This window comes from Mustelus asterias, chromosome 17, assembly GCF_964213995.1.
Source record: "Mustelus asterias chromosome 17, sMusAst1.hap1.1, whole genome shotgun sequence".
NCBI classification, from domain to species: domain Eukaryota; kingdom Metazoa; phylum Chordata; class Chondrichthyes; order Carcharhiniformes; family Triakidae; genus Mustelus; species Mustelus asterias.
Genome location: NC_135817.1, coordinates 55,360,158 through 55,387,817, shown reverse-complemented (window position 1 = coordinate 55,387,817; position 27,660 = coordinate 55,360,158). Strand labels below are relative to the sequence as shown.

At 45.4% G+C, this 27,660-nt stretch overlaps 1 protein-coding gene across 1 annotated transcript in view; it reads right to left on the bottom strand.

The window, feature by feature from the left end:
• The window catches only part of spag17 (sperm associated antigen 17), a 170,399-nt gene that overhangs the window by 62,206 nt on the left and 80,533 nt on the right, over positions 1–27,660 (bottom strand). Inside the window, exons 34-39 of the mRNA XM_078231884.1 lie at positions 21,433–21,571; positions 17,176–17,330; positions 15,096–15,287; positions 8,246–8,373; positions 6,569–6,699; positions 3,490–3,623 (exon numbers count right to left, since the gene is read on the bottom strand). Coding sequence (XP_078088010.1) covers positions 3,490–3,623; positions 6,569–6,699; positions 8,246–8,373; positions 15,096–15,287; positions 17,176–17,330; positions 21,433–21,571 — 879 coding nt within the window. The remainder of the gene's footprint in view (positions 1–3,489; positions 3,624–6,568; positions 6,700–8,245; positions 8,374–15,095; positions 15,288–17,175; positions 17,331–21,432; positions 21,572–27,660) is intronic.

Sequence of the window (27,660 nt, the reverse complement as noted above, 5' to 3'; positions counted from 1 at the left end):
CTCCTGGGGCTCGATTTCCTGACCCATCTCAGGAGTGTCATGTTGCAGTACAACGGGCCTCTTCCCTCGCTCTCCGTCTGCAACCCACAGTTCTTAGACTGCCCACCGCGCACCACTTGTAGCCTCTCGACCCTTCAAGTCACCCCTCCCTCACTATTCGAACACCTCACCCCCGAATGTAAGCCTATTGCCACCAAGAGCAGATGGTACAGTGTGGGGGACAGGACCTTCATTAGGTCCGAGGTCTAGCGGCTCCTGAAGCAAGGGATCATTGAGGCTAGTACTAGCCCCTGGAGAGCACAAGTGGTGGTGGTCAAAACTGGGGAGAAACACCGTATGGTCATCGATTACAGTCAGGCCATCAATCGGTACACGCAGCTGGACGCGTATCCCCTTCCGCACATATCTGACATGGTCAATCAGATTGCGCAATACCGGGTGTTCTCCACTATTGACCTTAAATCGGCTTACCACCAGCTCCCCATCCGCCCGGAGGACCGCAAATATACTGCTTTCGAGGCGGATGGCCACCTCTATCACTTCCTTAGGGTCCCCTTCGGCATCATCAATGGGGTCTCGGTTTTCCAGCGTGAGATGGACCGAATGGTGGACCAGAACGGGCTGCGGGCCACCTTCCCGTACCTAGATAACGTCACCGTCTGTGGCCATGATCAGTAGGACCACGACGCAAACCTCAATAAATTCCTTCACACGGCCGCTCTCCTTAACCTGACCTACAATAAGGAGAAGTGTGTCTTCCGCACTCACCGCCTCGCCATCCTGGGGTATGTAGTGGAGAACGGGGTCATCGGCCCCGATCCTGACCGCATGCGCCCCCTCCTGGAACTTCCCCTTCCCACCAATCTCAAAGCACTGAGGAGATGCCTGGGCTTCTTCTCATACTATGCCCAGTGGGTCCTTAATTATGCAGATAAGGCCCGTCCGCTTATCAAATCCACCCTTTTTCTCCTGTTGGGAGAGGCCCGCTTGGCCTTCGACCGCATCAAAGCGGACATCACGAAAGCCACGATGCATGCTGTGGATGAGTCAATCCCCTTCCAGGTGGAGAGCGATGCGTCTGACTTCGCCCTGGCCGCCACCCTTTGCCAGGCAGGCAGACCCGTGGCCTTCTTCTCACGAACCCTCCAAGGCTCGGAAATTCGACACTCCTCTGTCGAGAAGGAGGCTCAGGCCATCGTCGAAGCGGTGCGACACTGGTGCCACTACTTAGCTGGCCAACGGTTCACTTTGCTCACGAACCAACGTTCGGTGGCTTTTATGTTCAACAACGCGCAGAGGGGCATGATTAAGAACGATAAGATACTGAGGTGGAGGATTGAGCTCTCCACCTACAATTATGATATTTTATACCGGCCCGGGAAGCTCAATGAGCCTCCGGACGCTCTGTCTCGCGGAACATGTGCCAGCGCACAAGTGGACCAGCTGCAGACTCTCCACAATGACCTCTGTCACCCGGGAGTCACCAGGCTCTACCATTTATTAAGGACCGTAACCTGCCCTATTCTGTTGAGGATGTCCGGTCTATAACCAGATACTGCCCGGTCTGCGCGGAGTGTAAGCCGCACTTCTATCGGCCGGACAGGGTACACCTCATAAAAGCCACCTGCCCCTTTGAATGCCTCAGCATTGATTTCAAAGGGCCCCTTCCTTCTTCTGACCGCAACATCTATTTCCTCAACGTTATAGATGAGTACTCCCGATTCCCTTTCGCCATTCCCTGCTTGGATATGACTTCAGCCACGGTCGTCAGGGCCCTGCACAGCCTCTTCACCCTGTTCGGTTTCCCTAGCTACATCCATAGCGACCGGGGATCCTCCTTCATGAGTGATGAGCTGCGTCAGTACCTGCTCTCTAAAGGCATAGCCTCGAGCAGGACTACCAGCTACAACCCCAGGGGAAACGGACAGGTAGAAAGGGAGAATGCGACAGTCTGGAAGGCCGTTTTACTAGCGCTACGGTCTAAAGGTCTTCCAGTCACCCACTGGCAAGAAGTCCTCCCTGATGCACTGCACTCAATTAGGTCACTCCTGTGTACGGCCACCAATGCCACCCGCCATGAGCGGATGTTTGCTTTCCCGAGGAAGTCCTCCTCGGGAATCTCACTACCGTCATGGCTGACGTACTCAGGCCCCGTTCTGCTCCAGAGGCATGTGCGGCCCCATAAGTTGGACCCCCTAGTCGAAAAGGTCCAACTCCTCCACGCCAACCCCCAATATGTCTATGTGGCGTACCTTGATGGGTGGGAGGACATGGTCTCTATCCGGGACCTGGCGCCTGCGGGTGCCCCGGAGCCCACTATGACCTCCCATCCCACATCCCTAGACCCCTCTGTTGTTCAGGTAGCACCAGGTCCGCTTACTTCTTTGTCCCCTGTATGCAGCTCGCCTGAGCCCCCGGAGTCACTGCACAGTACCCGACCAGAAGGGACGACGGCGGACTCGAGCGGATTCACCCTGCCATCTGAAACAACACCTCAACCAGTACTACGGCGGTCGCAGCGACGGATCAAACCACCCGACAGGCTGAACCTGTGAGGGGTCAACGTCTTCCTTCAGCCGTGACTCTTGTATATATTTTCGTGCCTCTGTATATATTGTTCCACCCATCTCACCCCCGCCGGACTCTTTTTTTTAAAACAAGGGGTGAATGTGGTGACCCACTGTAATTACATGTTATATGCCTGGACACACCCCTGCTGCACCTGACCCGAGACTCCTCCCTTTCCACCTGAATGAGGTATAAAGGTGACAGTTCCTCCCCCCTGCCTCAGTCTGGGCCAGGCTAGCTACAAGGGTGTGTTCCAGTTCCTTGCGATTAAAAGCCTGTTATTTCCACTCACTCGCTGGAGTCCTCGTAAATTGATGGTGCATCACCTGTTTCTCAGCTCCACCCATAGGGCCTCGGTAGACAAGCCCTCTAATCTGTCCTGCCTGAGCACTGCTGTAACATTTTCCCTGACTAGCAATGCCACCCCCCCCACCCTTCATCCCTCTGCCTCTATCACGTCTGAAACATCGGAACCCTGGAACATTGAGCTGCCAGTCCTGCTCCTCCTGTAGCCAAGTTTCACTAATGGCTATGTCATAATTCCATGCGTCAATCCACGCCCTCAGCTCGTCTGCCTTTCCCACAATACTCCTGGCATTGAAATAGACACACCTCAGAAGATTATTACCACCACACACAACCCTTCTATTTGTGATTTTACATGAACTATTAACATCATTTATTTTCACCCCCGCTCCACTATCTGCTCTGGCACTCTGGTTCCCATCCCCCTGCAAATCTAGTTTAAACCCTCCCCAATAACACTAGCAAACCTCCCTGCAAGTATATTGGTCCCCTTGTAGTTCAGGTGTAACCCGTCTCTCTTGTACAGGTCCCACCTGCCCCAGAAGAGGTCCCAATGATCTAGAAATCTGAAACCCTGCCTTCAACTAATATGTTCCTTTGAAGCATTAGAGGTACCTCTACTTGAGGAAATGTATCCCACTTTCTCGATCGAAGGTTGCGGGGCACGATATTAGCTACTTCCTTTTTTATTAACCAGCGTGATCCAATGTCTTCGGTGGATGACTGGAGGAAAGTGATACCCAAGACACCTGTTTGAAGTAAATATGGAAAAAGCTTTAAAAAAATGAATCAAGGTGTATTATTTGAATACCTTAAATGCAAAACTCTACATAACATTTAAATTACTCTGCGAATACCAGAATATAATTATTTTTACTTTAAAATTATGTTCTCCCATCATTTTCCATTTATAATAAAAGCATGATGATCTTAGCTATTTATTTCTGAATGTAACTTTTGTTGTATCGTTTGCCAACGATACAAAAATGGGTGAGAAAGTTAGTTATCATAGAAATCATAGAAACCCTACAGTACAGAAAGAGGCCATTTGGCCCATTGAGTCTGCACCGATCACAATCCCACCCAGGCCCTACCCCCACATCCCTACATATTTACCCACTAATCCCTATAACCTACGCATCTCAGGACACTAAGGGGCAATTTTAGCATGGCCAATTAACCTAACCCGCATATCTTTGGACTGTGGGAGGAAACCGGAGGAAACCCATGCAGACACGAGGAGAATGTGCAAACTCCACACAGACAGTGACCCAAGCCGGGAATCGAACCCAGGTCCCTGGAGCTGTGGAGCAGCAGTGCTAACCACTGTGCTACCGTGCCGCCCAACTAGTTGTTATGAAAATGATAAGAATATGTTGCAAAAGAATACAGGCAGGTCGTGAGTGGGTAAGAACATTACTGATGGAATATGAGATGAGGAATTTGATTTAATTTGATTTGATTTATTATTGTCACATTTATTAGCATACCGTACAAAGAGAAGGAAAGGAGAGGGTGCAGTGTAGTGTTACAGTCATAGCTAGGGTGTAAAGGAAGGTTACAGAGTTTTAAAGAGTTAAGAGTAGAGTTTTAAAAGCATAGAACAAGAATATAAGATAGAATTAGAGGGCATGCTGGGAACAACTTGCAAGACGTCGTCATGCTCCAGTGCCATCTTGGATACGGAAGTGTAAAATTATCCACCTTTGTTCGAACAATAGAAAAGCAAAATATTTTTAAATGGTGGGAATCTAAAATGTGAGATCCAGTATCCTTGTATAGGAATCACAGAAAGCCATTGGGAAAGCAAATGCCATGTTAGCCTTTATTGAAAAGGGGTTGGAGTATAAGAGTAAAGAAAACATACTTCATAGAATCATTGAATCCTACAGTGCAGAAAGAGGCCATTCAGCCCATTGAGTCTGCACCGACCACAATCCTACCTAACCCCTATCCCCATAACCCTATGCATTTACCCTAGCTAGTCCCCCTCACACTAAGGGGCAATTTAGCATGGCCAATCCATCTAACCCGCACATCTTTGGACTGTGGGAGGAAACCGGAGCACCTGGAGGAAACCCACGCAGACACAGGGAGAATGCGCAAACTCCACACCGACAGTGAGCCAAGCCGGGAATTGAACCTAGGTCCCTGGCGCTGTGAGGCATCAGTACTAACCACTGTGCCACCCCACTTAGGCCTGCTGAACTATGTACAGTTACCCAAGGAAAGATATACTTGCTTTGGTGCAATGAAGTTCACCAGACTGACTCCTAGAAATGAGGATATTGTCCTATGTCCAGAGGCTGATTATTCTAGGTCTATATTCCCTGAAATTTAGAAGGATAAGAGGTGATCTAATTGATAGGTAACATTTTTAAAGAGCTTGATAGGTAGGTGTTGAGAAGGTGTTTCTCTTGTCTATGAAATCTAGAATTAGCAATAGTTACTGGGTAAGGGGTTAGTCATTTGGAACTAAGACGAGGAGATATTTGTCCCACTCAGTGGGTTGTGAATCTTTGGAATTGTGTACTCCATAAGTGCTGTACTCCATGCAGGTGCTGAGTCATATGAGTATTGATTGATCTAACATCTCAAAACTGGGCATACGTTATGCACTGTGGGCCATCAACAGTAGCAGAATTTTATTCAACCACAACCTGCTATTGCCTGGCATACTGCTCATGTTTCCATTACCACCATTCTGATTCATGAAGAATGTAGGAGATCATGCCAGAAACAGCACCAGGCACCCCTAGAAATGGGGTGCCAATTCAGTGAAGCTAAAACACATGTATGTTAAAAACAGTGAAACAGCAATAGACAGAGCTAAGTGATCCAAACAATCCCACAACCAATGAATTAGATCAAAGTTCTGCAGTCTCTGTGACTGGTAATACACAGCGCTTGGGACAGGAGAGATTTGAAGGTCAGAAATGGGAGAGACTGAACTGGCAATTGGGAGGGGGAGGGCAGAAGGCAGCCTCAAGATTACATGCTGGGGGTGCGGTGCTTGGAGAAGGGTGGTTCATCACAGCAGAACAATTACTTGAGAGCCCATCTGTTTCTCTTGGCCCATAAGATGTGCTCTAAAAAGAACTTATCTGCTTTAAGTGGCTCCTGTCAGCTTCATATTGCTGCTAGTTGCTGACATTGCTGGTAAATGTAAATCAGACTCCCAACTGCATTGTGGGAGCTTGGTATTAGAGTCCTGTCTTTTAGAGTGGGCCAAAGACACAACTCCTTAATCCGCCACCATGAAAATGGCTGATCACCATATGTGCAGGAGCTGTCCCCTAAAATTCTCATTCCACTCCCCCTCCCCACTTAACACAAGTTCTGCTACTTAACATTGAGGGTGTGAAAGTCACTAAAGTTACTTTAGATTAGTCAAGAGTAATGAAATGATTAATTAACAGGGTGAAGTCTATAGTGGAGGGAAGACAATAAAATGGAAATGAAAAATCGTCATGAATATAAAAATGTATAAAATTATACTGTAGTAAGAACAAAATTCATAAATCAACAGAAACCTGTAGAGGCATCTCCTCCATGCAGGGAAGGAGAAATCAAAAGTACTAAAAGATGTTGCAGCCAAAACTACTATATTACTGTATACCGTGCTATTTTGTTATTGTAATCTGTTTCATATCAATCCTCATAGGCCATCCAGCCTATGTCCCAGCCTTCTGACCTGGAAGTTCTGGCAGTTGTTCCTTCAGAACTGCAGTAGCTGAATTTGAGTATGCTTGATACAGGTAGTCTTCCACTTCGCTGGATCGAAGTAGTTCAGTCCCTGAGCCATCAGCATGCAGAACAAAAAATCTGTCAGGTAAAACAAAGCAATGTTGCATCATATATAAATATATTAATGGGCACTTGAAGCATAGTACCGATAACTGCTACAGGAGCAAAATATCTTGGATGCTGGAAATCTAAAATAACAACAAAAATTGCTGGAAATACTTGGCAGGTCCAGAAGTAACCGTATCTCTCTCCATAGATGCTGCTAGACCCTTTGAGTACCTCACATTTTCTGTTTTTATTATTCCAGAAATGCTAGTCGTGTAATGATCAGTGATAAACTGACATGAACTATTACAACAAGTCACACATTCAATTTCAATATTATTGAACTGCAAATCCCATTCACACAGCAATGGCAGTATATTGGAGATGCCAATATCACCCTCAGCACTGGCATGGTCCCAGTTCTCGCTGCCAGCTCTGCCACCTGCTCCTCATTTCTTGAGAGTGGCCTGAGCTCAGGTATCCCACCTTTAATCTGGGATTTCTCCTTGTTGTTCTGCGCAATCTTCCTTTGCACAAAGACATATAGATAGACTGTAAGCAGGACGAATGCCAAAGTAGCTTCTGTGGGTGCTGAATGGACCTCTGTAAGGGGTAAGAATGTGAACAGAACAGGAAGTGACAAGATATGAAGATTTGGTGGTCAAGGTGAGAGAATCAGTGGTGATATCCTTTGTTCTGGTAATGCACGAGATCCTGGTGGACTGTAACCCTGCAAATGCTTGATGAGATTGTTCATCCTCTCCCGACACTGGAAGGCGTTTCTCCTCTGGGGCGCATTATCGCTGACTGCATTGGTAACTTGCTCCCGAGCTGGCACGGTGAGGTTGGTGGATCTCTGGCTCCCAGCTCAGAGAAAGCTATGTCTCACCGGTCCTCCACTGCCTGGAGGAGTGGCACCAGTATGGTGTCGCTAAACTTCAGAGCTAGCTTTGTTCTCTTAGCGGCCATTTTACTAGTCGGCATGGCAAGTCCTGGGCTGCAGAGACTAATGTATGCGTGGCTGCGGTTTGAAAATGGTGCCCAGAAATATGAGCTGATAAGGTAATCATGATGTGGAGACAATACACATCTCTTTAACCTGTGCTTAATGCTCCCTCCACTCACATTGTCTGTATCTTTAAGACCTGGTTGGCTGTAGAGATTCGCATTCTAATCAGTATTCTGTAACTTGATTTTGTGTCTCTGTATGCCCTGTTTGAGAGCAGATATCCACTCCATCTGACGAAGGAGCAGCGCTCCGAAAGCTTAATGGCATTTGCTACCAAACAAACCTGTTGGACTTTAACCTGGTGTTGTTAAAACTCTTACTGATAAGGTAATGGCAGGGAGTGTGAATCCCAGCCCCTTCTGCCATGAGATAGGATGTGCAACGTTCTCATGCATATTTAGTGAGCTGAAAGGGGACAATCTGGCATGGAAACTTGCTGCGATGGCTGGTGGGTTGCACATCACCTTCCCCACCTGCCACCCCACTTAGAATCATTGGGCCAGCTCTAACAAGCACTGACTGATTGTTTAACGTATAGTTTTTGTGAATAATTGTAAATTAATAACTAACCTTGGTGCATGTTTTTTATAAGTGACGGGCTCTTGTTTAGTTATTTGATTTTGGGGAACAGCATCTTCTTCCTCTCCCTCTTGACTGCCATCGTGAGTGAAAACAAGTGTATTCCCATCCACCATAACCTAGTATGTAACAATAAACAAAACTTGAAACATCCTTATAAAGTTCCAGTGTAGATACATTTGTACTTGTTACTGATCTTAAAAAAACTAATTGAATTTCTCTCTTAAACTAATTGAATTTTCTCTATCCCAAAGTAAGTTCTGTTCATCCATTATGCCCATATGATTAAGGCCTCCAGAGGGTGGAAATCTCGCTCTCGAGAGATGCAGGCCAAACAAAGGTTAGAGCAGTGGCTGCTATCAGTAATACTCTGAGGATTGATGCTGAATCATTGGAGAGTGGAGCAGGATCAGGGTCACGGGGAGGGGATGGCTGGTGAGAAGGTTGCCTTGAAGTGGCAGAGGGCATTGGATGCAAGGGAATGGGAGTGGGTTTTTTTTGCAGCCCCTCACTTCCCAATACCAGCTCCCTTGATCAGCAGTTGAGTGCCTGTCCACAAGGGTTCCCTCACCCAGGTTTGTTAGGCAGCCTTCAGGAACCAGGAAAGACCCATGTAAGTCCCATGAATCTTCATCAGCTCTGGCGAAGGGTAATCCAGACTCAAAACGTTGGCTCTATTCTCTCTCCACAGAGGCTGCCAGACCTGCTGAGGTTTTCCAGCACTTTCTGTTTCAGATTCCAGCACCTGCAGTATTTTGCTTTTACCATAAATCCCTGAGCCACATTAAATTCCAATAGGTTCAAGGATGATTGGCTTTAAATGGGTCATTCATAAATCTAGTTGGCATCCTGCTGCTAGTGGGCAGGATTCCCATGTCTGCTCTTTCCTGTCCCCGATGGGGACATTTTTCTAGATGCTGGGAATCGAATCCTGGTACTCCTGTCCGATTCTTCAGGCTTTCCCTGCTACATGAGTTTTCACAGTAAGAAGTTTAACAACACCAGGTTAAAGTCCAACAGGTTTATTTGGTAGCAAAAGCCACACAGCAGGCCCCAGTAAATTCAGCCCAATCACACTGTTTCTCTCTTCACAGATGCTGCCAGACCTGCTGAGAACTTCCAGCATTTTAAGTTTTTATTTCAGATATCTAGCATCTGGAGTATTTTGCTTTACTAAACTCTCCTTAAGCCATCCTTGCCCCTATCCCTTCACTTCCTTCTTTGGTTCTGTAATTTATCATATCTCTTTGTGATGTTGTTTATATTAAAAGTATGCTATAAATACAAGCTGTCGATCCCATATTCCACTCTGACTGATAACTAGATTTGGATGAGCCAAAATTTTGCTCTGTTTTTTGTTAGCAATATTTAACCCGTCCTTCAAATACTTGTATCTCTAGCCTTGATTCTATCAACTTATCTGACTGCCTCTCAGACTGTGAAAATATGTGGACTGTTGGTGTGCTGTTTAGCTTCATTGCTGAGTGGACATTAATTCCACTAGCTGTAACATTGCCTATTTCCACCCTGATCTAAGCTCCTGCCAATATAATTTTAAATAATATCATCACAAACTTCCTGTTTCCCTATTTTTCATGTGCTTGAGATAAGGGCATCACTAGTAAGGCCTGTATTTTATTGCCCATCCTTAGTTTTCATTGAGGAGGCTTTTGTGGATAACCTTCTTGAAACACTACAGTTCATGTTGTGACCAATTCTGCCAGGTAGGAAAACTGAGATTTGTCCAAATCAGGGTGGGTGTGACTTGGAGCTGCTTTGCAGCCCATATTCCTCTTGGTGGTGGAGGTTATGGATTTGTTGACGATGCTTTGGTGACTTTCTGTTTGACACCCATTAGACAGCACACAACAAAGCTACTGCGCTGAGAGAATGGATGTTTAAGCTGATGGGTGTTGCTGAAGCTGCACTCATTCAGGCAAATGTAGGGTTCCATAACAGTTCTGTCATGTGCCTGGTAGATGGTTGTCGAGTTAGAGGATGAGTCATTAGTTGCAAAATACTCAGCCTCTGACTTGCTCTAATAGCCAGTTGAACTTCTAACCAATGGTAACTCCCAAAATGTTCATGCAGAGAGCTTCAACAAAGATAATGTCACTGAATGGCAAAGGCATTCTGTATTGTTGCAGATGATCATTACTGCACCTGTATGATATAAAATGTAACTTGTCAGCCTAAACCTGGATGATAATAGCACGTAGGGTATGGATTTTTTCCAGCTTGTTTCATTGTCTTAAACTTCAAATCACCCCATGTACCACTGCTATATATCTCTTCATCACATAAATTCCCATTGCCATGCTTGACCAGGTCCCTGTTCTCCAGCATGTTGACATCAAAATTTTTGTTCTCATTTTTGAATCCCTCTGTGGCTTTCAGCTCAGACCCTTCATTTACTTTCATTCATTCATGGGATGTGAGCACCACTGGCTAGGCCAGCAATTATTGCCCATCCCTAATTACCCTTGAGATGGTGGTAGTGAGCTGCCTTCGTGAGCTGCTGCAGTTTGTGAGGTGTTGGTACACTGACTGTGCTGTTTGGTAGGGAGTTCCAGGATTTTGACCCAATGACTGTAAAGGAACGTGATATATTTCCAAGTCAGGATAATGAGTGGCTCGGCAATCATTGGAGGCAGGGAGCGTCCCAAAGGACTGGAAAGTAACTCATGTAACACCGCTGTTTAAGAAGGGAGAGAGGCAGCAGACGGGAAATTATTGGCCGGTTAGCCTGACTTCAGTCATTGGCAAGATTTTAGAGTCCATTATTAAAGATGAGATTGCAGAGTACTTGGAAGTGCATGATGAAGTAGGACTGAGTCAGCACGGCTTTGTTAAGGGGAGATCACGTCTGATAAATCTGTTAGAGTTCTTTGAGGAGGTAACAAGGAAGTTAGATAAAGAAGAACCAGTGGACGTGATTTATTTAGATTTCCAAAAGACCTTTGACAAGATGCCGCATAGGAGACTGTTAAATAAGTTTAGAGCCCATGGTGTTAAGGGTAAGATCCTAGCATGGATAGAGGATTGGCTGACTGGCAGAGTGGGGGGATAAAGGGGTTTTTTTCAGGATGGCAGCAGGTGACTAGTGGTGTGCCTCAGGGGTCGGTGCTGGGACCACAACTTTTCACAATATACATTAACGATTTGGAAGAAGGAACTGAAGGCACTGTTGCTAAGTTTGCAGATGATACAAAGATATGTAGAGGGACAGGTAGTATTGAGGAAGCAGGGGACTGCAGAAGGACTTCGACAGGTTAGGAGAGTGGGCAAAGAAATGGCAGATGGAACACAATGTGGAAAAGTGTGAGGTATTGCACTTTGAAAGGAGGAATGGAGGCATAGACTATTTTCTAAATGGGGAAATGCTTAGGAAATCAGAAGAACAAAGGGACTTGGGAGTCCTTGTTCAAGATCCTCTTAAGGTTAACGTGGAGGTTCAGTCGGCAGTTAGGAAGACAAATGCAATGTTAGCATTCATGTCGAGAGGGCTAGAATACAAGAACAGGGATGTACTTCTGAGGCTGTATAAAGCTCTGGTCGGGCCCATTTGGAGTATTGTGAGCAGTTTTGGGCCCCATATCTAAGGAAGGATGTGCTGGCCTTGGAAAGGGTCCAGAGGAGGTTTACAAGAATGATCCCTGGAATGAAGAGCTTGTCGTATGAGGAACGGTTGAGGACTCTGGGTCTGTACTCGTTGATGAGGGGGGATCTTATTGAAACTTACAGGATACTGCGAGGCCTGGATAGAGTGGACAAGGAGAAGATGTTTCCACTAGTAGGAAAAACTAGAACCAGAGGGCACAACTCAGACTAAAGGGACGATCCTTTAAAACAGAGATGAGGAGCTTTTTTTCAGCCAGAGAATGATGAATCTGTGGAACTCTTTGCCGCAGAAGGCTGTGGAGGCCAGGTCATTGAGTGTCTTTAAGACAGAGCTAGATAGGTTCTTGATTAATAAGGGGATCAGGGGTTATGGGGGAAAGGCAGGAGACGGGGTTGAGAAAAATATCAGCCATGATTGAATGGTAGAGCAGATTCGATGGGCCGAGCGGCCTAATTCTGCTCCTATGTCGAATGGTCTTATGGAGGGGAACTTCCAGGTGGTGGTGTTCCCAGGTATCTTCTCAATGGTAGTGGTCATTGGTTTGTAAGGTGCTTCCCGAGGAGCCTTAGTGAGTTCCTGCAGTGCATCTTGTAGATGGTAGGCATTGTTGCCACTGTATGACAGTGGTGGAGGGAGTGAATGTTTATGGATGGGGTGCCAATCAAGTGGGCTACTTTGTCCTGGACGGTGTCAAGCTAACTGAGTTATGTTGGACCTGTACTCCTCCAGGCAACAGGAGATTATTCCCAGCATGTGCCTTGTAGATTGTGGACAGGCTTTTGGGAGTCAGGAAATGAGTTACTCACCACAGGTTTCCAAGCCTCTGATTTGCTCTTGTTGCCACAGTATTAATATGGCTCGTCCAATTAATTTTCTGGTCAATGGTAACCTTCGTGATCTTCTCCTGCTTTATCTAGCCATACATCTTCATTTATTTTGAAATTTCAAGCTGTTCTTTCACTCATTGGTATCTGCTCATTCAGCTTTGCACTTTGAATCCCTGCCTAGTTTCCCTTATCTTTACTCTTTCCCTGCTTTGGAAGACCTCCTCAAAACCCTCTCCTCAACCAAGCTATTTTTTCTACTCTTTTTCTCTCCATTTTCTACCTATTCAATATCTAATGTTTATTTTCTTTCTGATACAATAGGGGTGATTCTCCCAAAAAATTCAAAGTGTTGAATTTGTGTAAAAACTGGAGTAAACCACGCTGATTTTGTCAGCGGGAGTTTCAAAAGGAATCTCCCACACCTTGTCCACTGCGGAGTGCACTAGCGTAAATCAGTCCAAAAATCAGGTGGTGGGGCCTATTCCCACTGAAGAGGCCGGCAGCATAGCACTGAGCGGGCCGCTGCGCATACGCTGATCTGTCAGCACTGAGATCTACGTATGCGTAATATGCCCGCACTGCCGGCCTCCCGATTGCTGGCCAGCTTGATCGCTGACCAGCCCTGCGGCCCCGCATCGCCGGACATACGACCCCCGCATCACCGGTCATACGACCCCCCTCACGGCTCTATCGCTAGCTCCCCCGAACATGTCTGGGCCGGCCTCAACTCTGCCCCCCCCCCCCCCCAACCCACCCCCGCCGGCCCGCCTCAAGCTCCACCCCCAACATCCTTCGGCATGTGATGAAAACAATAGAAATGCAAGATAATGTTTTGGGGTTGAGAAACCTCATAATATCATTGTTATAGAAAGAGCAAATGAATAAATTGACATCTTCAGCTACCTGGATTTCATGACCGTGTGTCTTCAATGAAAGGAGGAACTGGATTATATTATCAGGGTAATTTTGAATCTGTGCTGTCTCAGCTGCTGGCAGCACATTTTTGAAATTTCAATGTCCATTCCCCACGATTTTCCAACCATTGTTTGAACAAAGTGGACAGTGAACGCTTGATTTTCTGATATACGCTAAAAGTGGGCAAGGCTTACTGTCAGTAATATGGTTACATAAAATGACAGTGAGCAGAATTTATTGAGCAGTGGTGTTTCCCTCTCACTACCCAACGAGTCTCCTCAGCCATTTAACGCTCTGAGGGCCGTTAATTGGCTAGAGGCAGTACATCTGCCCCTCATTCAGGAGGAAGTTTTACCTCAGAGCTGCCAGTTAACCTGATTGGCCAGAAGCTCTGTAAGTCCTAGTAATGCCATCAGGAGTGGTGGCCACAGCTGGAACCTCAGGCACTCCCATGAATGTAAGTGCCAGTTAACTGCCAGAGACGGGAACAGGATGGAAGTAAGTGCCACAGTGGGGATAGGGGAGAGAGGCTGGCTTTTCATGGAGTGGGCAGGTGGGACGGAGCAACTGGGGTGGCAGGGGAGGGGTGCAGAGAAGGTGGGGCAGACCTTGGAGGTCAGCCAAATTAGGAAAGGGGACCAGTGGTTGAGGGTCTCCTCCTCCCCACGGCTTTGCCTACCCAAGGCCTAAGTAGGATGACTTGATGGGCTTCCATCCTATCACTGACCTCTTCTCGCCAACCTTATAACGGAGGCCAGGCAGTAAGTGGTCCTTAAGTGGCCATTAATTAGCCACTTAAGGTCAGATGAACTAACCTAGGCCACTGATGCACCATCAATTTACGAGGACTCCAGCGAGTGTGTGAAATACAACAGGCTTTTAATCGCAAAGAACTGGAACACACCCTTGTAGTCAGCCTGGCCCAGACTGAGGCAGAGGGGAGGAACTGTTACCTTTATACCTCGATCAGGTGGAAAGGGAGGAGTCTTGGGTCAGGCGCAGCAGGGGTGTGTCCAGGCATAAACATGTAATTACAGTGGGTCACCACAGCCACTCCCTCCCTCTTTAAAATTGTGGACAGTTCAGAGTTGTCAGGAAAGCAGCAGGACGGGCACCCAGGGAATTTCATGGGGGTTCTCCTGCCAGCAAACCAGTTGGCAGGAGCCCATTAAATTCTGCTCCTTTTCTACCTTTAAATCTAACCTGGGCAAATATCAGAAAATGCAACATTGTCATGGTAATATGCAAGACTAGTTAAAGGCTGTCACTCTTCAATCGTGTTTCACTGTAATTAATTATATTTCTATCTTTGTAGTCATTTTATTCATTTTGCCTCTTTCATTCCTTTATAAGGATTTCAAACTGTATCATCAGCTGGACTGGATGCCAATATTGACTTTACATATTGGGAGTAGGTGGAATGATACCAGGACAAATAGGGGAACAATAACACAAAAAGAATTGAACCCTGCTAGACCTGGAAATGATTTTCTTCAGGATCCATGACCTCACAAATGACCTGTGAAGTATTTCTCATAAAATAGGCACCGGGTAGCAGTTCCATATTGCTGATAATTGGGTGTGCTAGGATAATATCATTTGTTTCTGATGTGTACACAGCACAGCCATCACGATCAATTAAAAGGCATCCAAAACTTGCCGGGAAAATCTGAAATGCAAACAGCAGAACAAAGTAAAATCGGCAAAGATTACAGTATTTAAATATCCCTGACCTATGAGGAACGTTGTTTTACCCAATCCAAAGAGTAGCAATTTACATCCATAACCAAATTTAGCTATAGTCAATAAAAGGGTATCAAGACTCCAACTGATTAAATGAGAAATAAAAAATTAACTGATGCATTGAATACTTGGAGAACTTTTCAGAGACCATTAGGTATAAAAACCCTCAAAAAGTATGTTTTGAAAGGAGAAAATCAAAATTTGCATCCTCCGAATTGTGGCCGCGTTATTTTATTCTCTGCTATCAGAATCATTTCTGATACTGTGCTATACTTAAGCATTACATAGCAAGATGACAGAAAAGCAGGCCTAGAAAGGCTGCATGCACCTAATAAAGTCAGTGCCAGGATCAAGGAAAGTTTGCCGAGTGTCTTCATTTGTTTGTTACTCTTGAGTTATGGGTACTAGATGTGGCTCCAGAGGCAGCTTGCTGACTTGTAGAAGCAAGGTTGTGACCAACTCCGATTTTAATGTGGAACTCCAGTGCCAAAAGACTTCAAGACTGCTGGTTTGGTTGCCAAGTTCCTAAGAAGACTGAAAGTATCTTTTGGCTAAGATCAAGCGTCAGATCAAGCCCAAGATAGGGTGCAATGCCTTATCTTGTCAGCCTGAATCTTGTTTGTATCTCTTGTGGAGACCATGAATTGGATTCAATTGGATTTTGAATTTGGTTTTTGGAGCAAGAAAGGAATGGATTTGGGTTTGTTGTGCTCTTCCGAGCACCACAATAAGGTAAGTAAAATGTTACAACTTGCCTTTCAGGAAACAGCTTCCAGCAATCCTTTTGTAGCTCCTGGTTTGGCTGCCGTGTGCCTGAGAAAACTGGCTGAAGCATGCATGGTGCATGTTGCAGTCAGTCCTGAAGCATTTTAAAAAGGGGTCTGAAACCATGAATTAGATTTTCAATTTGCATATGCTTATGCAAAAAGCCTTTATCAATATTGCAGGTAGTGCACTTCCAGTGCGGAACGTGAATACACAACACCCACTACATTGGATGCCATTTTATGCCTATATAAACAGTGTAGTGCCAATGAAGTTGTAGGCCACAGCCTGTTTAGCTAATCTTTTTCCTTTTAGACTTACATTATTGCACACATAGCAAATGACAATCTGCATGCATAAAGGTAAGATTTTACTCTAAACGCAGCTCCAAGGGCAGCCATTGTGGTATCATCTCAACTATCATGAAATTTCAAGATTGGCTCCAATGCATTCATTAGTCTTCTTTTGAAGAGCTGAGAAATAATTCAAACATGTCCTAATCACTTGCTCTTGTACGTAAAGACAGAATAAACTTGAATCATAGAACCCTACAATACAGAAGGAGGCCATTCGGCCCATCGAGTCTGCACCGACCACAATCCCACCCAGGCCTTATCCCCATTAACCAATGCATTTATCCTAGCTAGTTCCCTCTGACACTAAGGGGCAATTTAGCATAGCCAATCCACCTAGCCTGCACTTCTCTGGACTGTGGGAAGAAACCGGCACACCCAGAGGAAACCCACACAGACACGGAGAGAATGTGCAAACTCCACAAGGACAGTGACCCAAACCAGGAATCGAACCCAAGTCCCTGGCACTGTGAGGCAGCAGTGCTAACCACTGCCACCATGCTGCCCGTGAACTGAATGAATTATTTAAAGCATTACTATCACTGTGTACATTACCATTATCTATCCTTTTCAGAAACAACAAACTTTCAGGGGCACTCAAATGGAACTAAAACAAGCTGCATGACTGAGTAGAATTTTTCCCTTGGTTAAGTGTTCATATTAATAAAAGAAACATTAATATAATTGCTGTATTACCTGGTACATCCCATGTGGTTTGGCGATAATTGTTGTACCGTTCCCAAACACTGTACTAAACGTGTAGTCTTCCCAGTTCATTATAACAGTGGCAAATCCCACACACTCTATCTTTATGAATTTAACATGCCTAGTCACATCATGTGGGTTTTTCTCTGTGAACAAAATGCACCACTTAAAGACATTTGTTAAGCTTCTGTTTAATTATCAACATCCAAATTTTACATCAGTTCTCATTATCTAAACATGATTAGAAACTATAAGAACAAGAACAAAGAAAATGCACTGGAACAGGTCCTTTGGCACTCCTAGTCTGCATCGACCATGCTGCCCGACTTAACTAAAACTTCTACCCTTCCGGGGATCATATCTCTCTATTCCCATCCTATTCATGTATTTGTGCAGATGCCCCTTAAAAGTCACAATTGTATCTGCTTTCACTACCTCCCCCGGCAGCGAGTTCCAGGCACCCATCACCCTCTGTGTAAAAAACTTGCCTCGTACATTTCCTTTAAACCTTGCCCCTCGCACCTTAAACCTATGTCCCCTAGTAATTGACCCTTCCACTCTGGGGAAAAAACTTCTGACTATCCACTCTGTCCATGCCCCTCATAATCTTGTAGACTTCTATCAAGTTGTCCCTCAACCTCTGTCATTCCAGTGAGAACAAACCAAGTTTCTCCAACCTCTCTTCATAGCTAATGCCCTCCATATCAGGCAACATTCTGGTAAATCTTTTCTGTACCCTCTCCAAAGTCTCCACATCCTTCTGGTAATGTGGCGACCAGAATTGAACACTATATTCCAAGTGCGGCCTAACTAAGGTTCTATAAAGCTACAACATGACTTGTCAATTTTTAAACTTAGTGCCCCAGCCGATTAAGGCAGGCATGCCGTATGCATTCTTGACTACCTTCTCCACCTATCTTATGGCTTACAGGAGGGGTATTAACCTTTGCGGTATGGACTTTGGGAAGGGTGGGATTTTTGAGCTCCAACCCAACCCTGATCCATTTTTCTGGGAATCCCACTGAATTTCAGCCCAGGAATTCAGTGAGATTCCCATCTCCAGTATCTTTCATAGTCTTGTGAGGTGGACTTATCCTTGATGCTCTTCTCTGAAATCATTGAACTTCTTTCTGCAGTAAACACAAGACCTAGATACAGGTACACTACATTGTGGTGCTGGTGTCCATTCTGATGAAAGGGCATTAACCTGAAACATTTATTCGTGTTTCTCTCCACAGATGTTGTGTGACCTAATAGTATTTCCAGCATTGTTTTTGTTTTTATTTCAGGTTTCCATCATCTGCAGTATTTTATGTTTTCATTGTGCTGTTGGGGTTGCTTACAATGGGGAACAGTTGCTTTTTCCCTCCCCTGACTTTGTCCACTAAGATCTCCAAGCAGATATCATAACCACAGGGGGAAGATATTCTAGTCATTGCAGTAGCCAGAATATTGTCAACAGCACATAAATGAACAATGTATGCATTGTTCATTTAAAACATGCATCCCCAATTTAAATATGTCTCGTGAGCTATGTCAGAAATTGTGCATAACCGGTGGTCAAAGTGCCAGATTCCCTTTGCGATTGGTCAGGCAGTCCATCAGTAAAATGAAACCTAAGAGTTAAAATTGCCGAGGCCTCATGATAGTAATCTCATGGGTGTTTTACTGCCCATCCCTCTCCTCACCCACCTGATTCATGACAGTTAAAATCAGCCTTGGAATTTATTCTGCCACAAACTGAGAATATCAGCTTAATTTCAGATGCAAGTTGCCTGAAAAAAGTCCATAATTTGCTGAATAAGTAATGGTCCCTGAATGATGTCCGCCATTATTCATGTGCAAATCAATCAGCAACTTGTGTTGAGGTACAGATACTTTGTGAATTGCAAGTCATTACAAGTTGGTGACCCATTACAGTTATTCTGCCTTTAGCTTTGTAAAAACAGAATTTCAGCTTTAACCTCCCTATTTCATGAAGTTACTGTGTTTGCATATTAATTGCTGATTAAAAATGAACAGAAAGTACAATAATTAACATTGTAAGCATCCTTCCCATATGATCATTGTTAATCTCCAGCTCCAGGGACCTGGGTTCGATTCCCGGCTTGAGTCACTGTCTGTGTGGAGTTTGCACATTCTCCTCGTGTCTGCGTGGGTTTTCTCTGGGTGCTCCGGTTTCCTCCCACAGTCCAAAGATGTGCGGGTTAGGTTGGTTGGCCATGCTAAAATTGCCCCTTAGTGTCCTGAGATGTGTAGGTTAGAGGTATTAGTGGGTAAATATGTAGGGATGTGGGGGTAGGGCCTGGGTGGGATTGTGGTCGGTGCAGACTCGATGGGCCAATAGGCCTCTTTCTGCACTGTAGGGTTTCTAAATTCTTCTAAATTAATGGCTATCAACCTTTCATGACAGAAAGTGAACAACTAAGTAAGGAATCTCATTACTACAGGTTGCAATTTATTGTTAAAAACGCCAAAATTTAAATTTAACATTTTCTTTCAATTCCTTTCTATCCCTTATCCCAGTCCAATAACCCAGTCTCTTTTCCTCTTCTTTCTGTACCTGATTTGACATTGAATTCCTCCACTCTAATTCACTCAGTCTTTCATGTTTGTTTCTCAATCGTTTAATCTTATTGGTTAAGGAGTCAGGAGCTAAATTTTCCAACCCTGCAGAGTTGGCATTGTGTGTGAGTGTGTGTGTGTGGGTGGGTGTGTGGTGGGGGGGGGGGGGGGGGGGGGGGGTGGCGGTGGTGGGGGAGGGCAATGGATGGCGGAGAGTAGGGGAGGGGGAGATGTAATTCTAAAATCTGATCGACTGACTTCAGACTGGCTCCACAACTTGTTCTTGCCTCTGTGCGCTTTTCTTGGACGTGTACTCCCAGCAGAGGCTTACCCACATGGCAGCAATAAAATTCCTTCTATGGAACTTGAGTCTTTTTTTACAATGGCATATGGGGCTCTCCACTGTGTAAGGAGTCCTGAAATGAAGTGGAGGTGACATCACAGTCTAAGCTGCGATTCATGTGAGGCCTTTTAATTAAGTTGCTGGCGATAAATTACAGGAGTCAAATCTTTCAAAGCAGAAGGTATGTCATTACAGCCTCTTCATGGAGAATGGTGTCTCTGTTCACGTAGCTTTTGCTGCAATGGCAGTCACTGGCATCTTACTGAAGATGCCTCCATGGCATCATTACTTCTTCTGCTGCTTACCCCTTCCACACTGTGAAGGAAGCTGATGGCCCTTCCAATGGGCAGCTCCGAAGACTGGAACCTGACAACCATCCCTAAACAACTTAATTGGCCACCTCTGGGAAGAACACATCCAACATGACCACTTCCAGGCTCCCAACCCTGAATTGAAGCTGGCATTATGGTTTGCAACATATCTAGGAAACTTCAGCCCCGGCAGTTTGTCCTGTAATTCGCCAAGGTCATTTAAAAACTAAACATGTACACAGTCTAACTGACAACGTGTGCAAACTCTGAGTCATTAATATTTGCATTTCATAGAAATCATAGAAACCCTACAGTGCAGAAGGAGGCCATTCGGCCCATCGAGTCTGCACCGACCACAATCCCACCCAGGCCCTCCCCCCACATATTTACCCGCTAAGCCCTCTAACCTACGCATCTCAGGATTCTAAGGGGCAATTTTTTTTTAACCTGGCCAATCAACCTAACCCGCACATCTTTGGACTATGGGAGGAAACTGGAGCACCCGGAGGAAACCCACGCAGACACGAGGAGAATGTGCAAACTCCACACAGACAGTGACCTAGCCGGGAATCGAACCCGGGACCCTGGAGCTGTGAAACAGCAGTGCTAACTACTGTGCTACCGTGCGTGCCGCCCTCGTATTTATTAACCTTCTGTGAATTAATTTATAATTTTGTGCAAAACAAATAGCCTAATATGGCATGTACTATGAACGAATCTCCAATTTTATCATTTATGCACTACTTCAAGATTTTTTTGTTTTAGAGAAGATAGAAAAATGTAGTCCTCAGGTTTCCAAGTAAATACTAGGAACACAGGTCCACAAGGGTAAGCTGAATAATGTCAGTTTTTCAGTTTAAAATGAATGTTACACTGTCGCAGACCTGAGCAATTGGACTGGAAATACTACAATATAGCAGAAATATATATTTATTTCGACAAGATAACATATCAAAGTTGGATTAAGGTACAAAAGGAATTTCTGGGAAATTGAGAGAATGGTAAAAGTTAGCTATCCTGTTTTCTTACCGGCTTCATATTGCACCTCATAATCTGAGTTTGGGGTATCCTGAAAGCAGGTTGTAATCCTGGTTCCATCGGCATGTTCCACTATAGTGCTGTCACTCCCAAAGACAGTAACTACCTTGTCCTGTCTTGTAATCATTACCTATATTGCAAATTGATAGTTTATTAAAAGCATTTGCATGCCCTATTCCATTTTTCCATAAATTAGACGTGGCATTTGACACTAAGTCTTCCAGTTGCCTAAACTTGAAATATTAAGAATGTGAGAAATACATGATTGCAAGAAGCTACAATAAATATTAAGCTTGCAGTTAGCTTTTTTTAGTTGAGAAATATCTTACATAGTAGCAGGAATAAAGTTAAAGCAGATAATAGGAATGAAACTGCGCACTAAATAAAATGGTCAATGGAACAAACTAATGCAACTCTTAAGATCATGTGTGCGTTTGCCAGCCAAAACCACGTTTTGTTGTCACATACTGTAATGAAAGCGTTGATCAGACTATATGAAGCCTATTAGTGTTCTACTATCAGTCATTTCTCTTTCTTATTGTAGTGTTAACCTCTAGCTTTTGCAGGGGGCTTTAAGGAATGCTAAAGTAACACTAGGCTGTTGACTGAGGAATGACACTGCAACAATGGTCAGTTTCAGGATGAAATAATGAGTTTTAATTAAAGACTGCAATTAAATCATTATATATTTAGATTAGCTACTGCTGCCGACAGGTTCAGAAATGGTGTTGGAAATGTACATACTCTAAAGGTTGCAGGTGAACAACATTAGTGAAGGAAGAGAAAAGCAAAGAGAGGGGCCAGCACTTGACCTGGTTTATTAACGAAGAAAACCCAAGAATAAGGACAGAAGAAGCAAGGACTCTGAACAACAATGAAAAGAATGAAACATGGTGAGGTAGGCAAGATGAGATGCCAGTGAGAGCACAGACCTGCTTTGGTGAATATAGGGGGCAATAATTCTCCCAGCCCGCTGCGCTGCTTGTGTAGTGCAGTGGGCTGGGAGACTTCAGTGGAGGCCGTGAGATTGGGGCTGCGGGGAGGGTTAAGGCTGGCCCGGGGATATTCAGGGGGCCAGCGATTGGACCGGGGGAGGGGGGGGGGTCGCACAGCCGGCGATGTGGGGATAGCAGGGCTGGCCAGCAATTGAGCTGGCCAGCAATCAGGAGGCCGGCAGATAGGGGTCACTGCGCATGCGCAGATCTCAGCACTGATAGATTGACACATGCACAGTGGCCCGCTCAGTGCTATGCTGCCGGCCTCTCCAGTGGGAATAGGCCCCGCTCACAGCTTTTTAGAGTGATTTACTCCAGTTTTCACGCAAATTCGACACTTAGAATTCTTTTGGAAGAATCGTCCCTATGGAGTCCAGGTTCTGAACAAGCTATTCCATTGTGCTCTGATAAGGTGCTCTTTCGGAACGTCAGTGAAGACACGATGGGCTGAATGGCCTCCTTTTATGCTATATTGATTCCATAGATTCTATGGAGAATTATGTGATAGAAAAGTATCGCTGAAACTGAAAGAAAGAATCTGCAAGGCAGTTATGAGACCGGCCTTATATAATGCACAAACTTGGACAACATCAAGAAAAGAGTAACAATGACTGGATACTAATGAGATATAGGAGGCGATTCTCCCAAAAGTGCTGAATTGGCGGAAAAACTGTTCCAGATTGCAACTGTTCTGACAGTTCAGTCTCTCACCCGAATCTCCGCATTCTGTGCACTGAATCTCATTAAAAACCCCGGGGGGCGGGGCGGGGCGGGTTCTATTCGCGCCAGAGTTTGACAGTTCTGGAACTCTGTGCATGCGCAGTGGCTCCAAACTGTCAAACTCCCATTTGCTGGCCAGCCCAATCAGTGGCCAGCCTGGGACCCCTGCAGTGCTGCCCCTCCAGCCGCCCGCCCCTCCCCCCCATGGCCTGATCACGGTCCCCACAACAATTCCCGGCCAACCCTGACCACCCTCCCCGTCCTGATGTACAGCCCACCTCCCAGCAGTGGCGATCTCCCCACCCCCTCTCACCCCTGCTGACCTCCCCTGTCAGACCCCCCCCCCAACAGCCCGCCCCAATCGCTGCCCTCCTTCCATCCCAGACCAATCGCCACGCAGAGTGGCAGCGGGACCCCCCCATCAATCGCACCTAGGCCCCGCCCACAATAGACCCTGCCCCTCTGGCACTGCCCGATGGGCAGTGCCAAGGTGCCCCCTGGGCATGGGCACTTTGCCCCTTGGGGGCACAGGCTGGCACTGCCAGGGTGCCATGCCCAGGGGACACCATCCCCCTGCCGCCCGACCCCCTGGGGGCCCTGATTGCCCCCCCTTCATTCCGGTGGGATCTCCCGCTAGCTCCCCGAATGTGGGGAGCTAGTCTGAACCCGCTGGAATGAAGTACTCCTGGCGGGATGGGAGATTCGATCGGGACCTGAAAGGTCCCGATAATTAGCAAATCTATATATTTAAAATAGATTTTAAAAAGATTTAAATGACTTACCTGCCTTCCCGTCGGTTTCCAGAGTGGTCTGACTGGCGCCTGCTCGCTGGCTCTGGGAGATGTACACGCATTCCCCGCGCATGCGCAAATCCCCGTTCAAGGCCGCAGATGCGCATCTCCTGGCCGGACCCGCCAGGAAAGTGGCGGGTGTGGATGGGAGAATCGCGGCCTATTCTGAGATGGGTGTGTGCAATAATGAGAAATGTCAAAATTCGGGAGTCAGTGAAGATTGTGGTAGCATTGAGGGAAGTAACCGAGAAGAGATTGAAATGGTATGGTTATCTGTTGTAAAGAGGGGAAGAGAAGAAATGTGGTCAGGTGAATGATGGAGTTCCGCCTGCCAGGAAGGAGAAGAGCAAAATCTAAAACGCAGTGGGATTGGAAGAGGAATGGGTGATTGACAGGAGCAGATGGGTGATCAACCATAGCATTGTGGTAGCCCCAAGTCAAAAAAGCTGAAAGAAGAAAATATTGAATCATTTGAAAACAGTGTAAAGAAACAGTTAGTTTGACATTGGGAAATATATGGCTATCCTTTCTAATTGATGTTTTTGTCAAACCAGCTCCATTTTACATGCCCTCCTGCCGAAAAGCACATCCAACAGGGCACATACATTATTGCCAATTAATCAACAACCTTGGTGAAATTCAGATCCAGCTAACCGTGACCACCCTGATAGGGCCGCATACTACCAGCTGATTCTCATGCAATGCATCATTTTAAAATGGGGGCTCTTGCACAGGCATCACCTGTGACCACCGAACATCGCTGGATCAGAACTTATGATGTCAGATAGTTCAACTGGCTAATGTGACATCTATTGTCCTAATTTGGACCAAGCTGGTCCATTCAATCAATGTGTATATCACTCACCAAGGTCAAGTATTCAGCTGCAAGAGTGGGCCAGCAACAGCATTGTTTAAAGTCAGGTCCACCATTTGCAGGTAAGGTGAATTTGAAGAATAGATCATATTGCAAAGTGCATTGTCTCCAGAAGTGCTGTGGTGAATTCCTGGATTTGCCAGGGAGTCTTGTTGCATTCTTGCAAAGAGGATAGAGGATCAAGTGACCTGTTCACACAAAGTCTGTACCAGGTCTGGGGCAGCAGTATCAATACCTTTGGGTTTGAATCATGACAGGGAGCTGTAACAGAGGCTGCTCAGAGGGAAAGCACTGCCCTGCCAGGTCAGAGTTGGACTCCACCAGGCTTCTTGACAGTGGCAGGAAGTTATCAGGCAGGCTAGCCAATTCATCCAGCATCTTGATGTATATCCTCATTAGTGTTCTTTGGTATGTCACCTCATCTTAGTTTCCTGTAGCAGAAATCATCTGTGACCTTGCCCTGCAGTGAGTTGGTAAATGATTCATAAGTTCATAAGATATAGGAGCAGAATTAGGCCATTTGGATGATATGCTCCTCACCCTCATTTTCCTGTCTTCTCCCCATAACCCTTCAAAATCTTTCTAACTCCTCCTTAAATTTACTCACTGTCCCAGCATCCACCACACTTTGGGTTAGCGAATTCCACAGATTCACAACCTTTGGGAGAAGTAGTTTCTCCTCAACTCTGTTTTAAATTTGCAACCCCTTATCCTAAGACTATGACCTCTCATTCTAGGATGCCCCACAAGAGGAAGCATCCGCTCCACGTCTACTTTATCCATTCATTTTATCATCTTATATACCTCAGTTTGATCTCCCCTTAGTCTTCTAAATTCCAGGCCTAAACTGTTCAATCTCTCTTCATATGACAAACCCTCATCTCTGGAATCAATCCAGTGAAGCTTCTCTGAACTGCCTCCAATGCCACTACATCGTTCCTCAAATAAGGGGACCAAAACTGTGCACAATACTCCAGGTGCGGTCTTGTATCGTTGCAACAACACTTCCTTACCTTTATATTCTATTCCTTTAGCTATAAATGCCAATATTCCATTTGCTTTCTTTATTATCTGCTTTACCTGCATGCTGGTTTTCTGTGTCTCATGAACGAGGACACCCAGATGCCACTGCACCGAAGTGCCCTGAAGTCTCTACCCATTTAGATAATAAGTCGCCTTTCCATTTTTCCCACCAAAATGCATGACCTCACACATATCAATGTTATACTCCATCTGCCATCTTTTGGCCCACTCTCCTAACTTATCTATATCCATTTGTAGGGTTCTTATTTCCTCATTGCAACTTACTGTCCTGCCTATTTTTGTGTCATCTGCAAATTTGGCTATAGAGCCTTCAATCCCTGTATCCAAGTCATTAATATAGATTGTAAATAGCTGGGGCCCAAGGACCAAACCCTGTGGTGCCCCAAAAGTTACCTTTTGCCATCCAGAAAAAAAAACATACATCCCAACTCTCTGTCTTCTGTCCATCAGCCAGTCACCTATCCAAGCTAATAAATTACCCCTAATCCGATGTGAACTAACCTTGTGAAAAAACTTTTTGTGCAGCATCTTATCAAACGCCTTCCAGAAGTCCAGATATACTACATCTACAGGATCTCCATTATCCACTTTGCTTGTTAGATCTTCAAAGAACTCTAGCAAATTAGTCAAACATGATTTGCCTTTTATAAAACCATGCTGATCTGATGGATAGCGTTTTGACTTTCCAAATGTCCTGATGTTGCTTCCTTGATAATTGATTCTAACACTTTCCCAACAACAGATGTTAAACTAACTGGTCTGTAATTTCCTACCTTTTGCCTCCCTCCCTTTTTGAATAAGCAATTAGCATTTTTCCAATCCACTGGAACCTTTCCCGTGTCCAGGGAATTTTGGAATATTATAACCAATGGATCCATTATCTCCGCCACCACTTCCTTTAATACCCTAGAATGTAGACCACCAGGGCCGTGGGACTTCTCTGCCTCAATCCCAGTAGTTTGCTGACTGAGTACCTTTTCCCTATCGATGTTGATTGTTCTAAGTTCTACTCTTTCTATTACCTCTGACTTGTCCGTTCCTATAGGAATGGTACTAGTGTCCTCCACCGTGAAAACTGATTAATTTCTTTACCACTTATAGCCAACTTGTGTCTGGTAACTTGCAACATCTAGATTCCAACTCAATTAGCCTCCTAGGTACATGTAATGTCTGAACAAATGGCTGAGAATGTCAGATCAAGGCCTCTTTATCAGTGCTGTGCTGTTATTCATCTCTCTTCCTCCTGGAGCTCCTGTAGTCAGTGTAAAAGATTTGAATATTTTTATACTCTTTGTATTTTTATACTTTGTTTATGAATTCCCTTTTATGTGCATTTTGTGTGAGCTCCTGGTAGATGAAGGGTTAATTTTAGATGTGTAAGGAAATATTGCCTGCGTGACTTGAGTTGATGACCACCACTTGTCCCCCACTTCTTGCCTTCAAACAACCGTACAACCTCAAGCAGACCATTGTCTGCAGCAAACTACCCAGCCTTCAGGAGAACAGTGACCACGACACCACACAACCCTGCCACAGCAACCTCTGCAAGACGTGCCGGATCATCGACACGGATGCCATCATCTCACGTGAGAACACCATCTACCAGGTACACGGTACCTACTCTTGCAACTCGGCCAACATTGTCTACCTGATACGCTGTAAATTGAGTTTGTGTCTTTGTGCCCTGTCTGTGATCAGAACTCCCACCCACCTGACGAAGGAACAGCCTGTTCCGAAAGCTAGTGGCTTTTGCTACCAAATAACCCTGTTGGACTTTAACCTGGTGTTGTTAGAC